This window comes from Ceratosolen solmsi, unplaced genomic scaffold (genome assembly GCF_000503995.2).
Source record: "Ceratosolen solmsi marchali unplaced genomic scaffold, CerSol_1.0 scaffold10, whole genome shotgun sequence".
NCBI lineage: Eukaryota > Metazoa > Arthropoda > Insecta > Hymenoptera > Agaonidae > Ceratosolen > Ceratosolen solmsi.
The window spans coordinates 5,023,865-5,025,371 of NW_011948412.1; the positions used below are offsets into that span (position 1 = coordinate 5,023,865).

Sequence of the window (1,507 nt, forward strand, 5' to 3'; positions counted from 1 at the left end):
TTTAAGATTTAGTAATGAGCATGATGTAAAAAGCTTCAACACGGTACCAGCAGATTTTATTAATAATTCAATTATTGAATATTACATGGACATTGAACATTTTTGATTAAAAATGGTTTGAAGTAGTTATGAAATTAAGAAACAGACGATTTACTCTTGTTTGTTTTTCAATCGTAATATTTTTCTTCTTTTTTTAGGGAAGGGAAAGTGAACATAACGTGAAACAGTCGGCATTTGTGACAATGTCGATGACGGTGACGACTATGATAATAATATTAATGAGTGAATAAAAAATACACAAAGATCTATTTTAGAAACGTACACATATCGATTCGGTTTCTCAAGTGTTACTGTTATAAAAGAAAATGAAAACGTCAGAAATTAATGCGTGGCTTAAATTAATAGATAAAATAATTTAAGGATAATTTGTTTCACTAAAACGAAAAAAAAAACCACAAAATTTGTTGATTAAATGATTTTCTTTCTTTAATTTGAAATAATCTTTTGAAAATCAAGCGCTAAAGACGTAAATGACATGATCACATCATAAAAACATTCTACCTATTATTTAAATGAAATAAAAAAAAAAAAAAAAGAAAGAAAGCTATATAAATAAAATTAATTATATTAAAATAAATAAATTTTTCTCTAAATATTTGATTGATTTAGTAGGTTCCAAAATCATTCCATACAAACAAAAAAGAAACAAACAAACAAACAAACATACATACATACATACATACATACATACATACAAGCCAACAAACAAACAAACAAACAAACCCGATGAACGTCGATTTAAGAACAATTTAAAGTCGAAGTGCAAAGTTTAACATTGATGGGGGGCTTCCCGTTATAACTTTTACCGAGTTACAAGGGGCCCATTCAAAATGCAATTGATTTTTTTCTTCCATTAAGAAAGTAAGAGAAAGAAAGCGTGCGTGAATGTATGCGTGTCAGCGAGCGAGAAAAGAATAATCAAGATAAAGCATCACATAAAAGAAAAGGGAATGAACTCAGCGTGGCAGAAGCGACATAAACATTTTTTACATAGAAGTATGCTGCATAAAAACAAAGTAAAAAAGGCATAATTACGATTGCTAAAGGACAAGCTGGTCCCCGTAATACCAAAATACTTTATTATTTTTGTTTAATCTCATGATAAATAGAATAAAGGTATTGATAAGTCAAAACTGATTTTTTGCAAATTTTAAAACGAATAAAGGAACTCTTTTCAGGGCCAACTCGTCCTCGTGCATTCGTATGGTACGTAGAGACATTATGGAATTTTATTTTTTATTTTTCTTTCCTTCTTTTTTTCCCTTCGTTTTTCATGATTTTTTTCTTCATTTATTATTATTATTATTATTATTATTATTTTATTTTTTTTTTTTAATCTTATTCAAGATTATTAATACGTATAAATGCATCGATATATATATATATATATATATATATATATATATATATATATATATATATATATATATATAAAAAAGAGAGTATA

At 26.4% G+C, this 1,507-nt stretch overlaps 1 protein-coding gene across 1 annotated transcript in view; it reads left to right on the plus strand.

Moving 5' to 3' along the window:
• Positions 1–591, plus strand: part of CtBP (C-terminal binding protein) — an 8,052-nt gene extending 7,461 nt beyond the window's left edge. Inside the window, exon 8 of the mRNA XM_011506872.1 lies at positions 198–591. Coding sequence (XP_011505174.1) covers positions 198–222 — 25 coding nt within the window. The 3' untranslated portion in view covers positions 223–591. The remainder of the gene's footprint in view (positions 1–197) is intronic.
• The last annotated feature ends 916 nt before the right edge of the window (positions 592–1,507 follow it).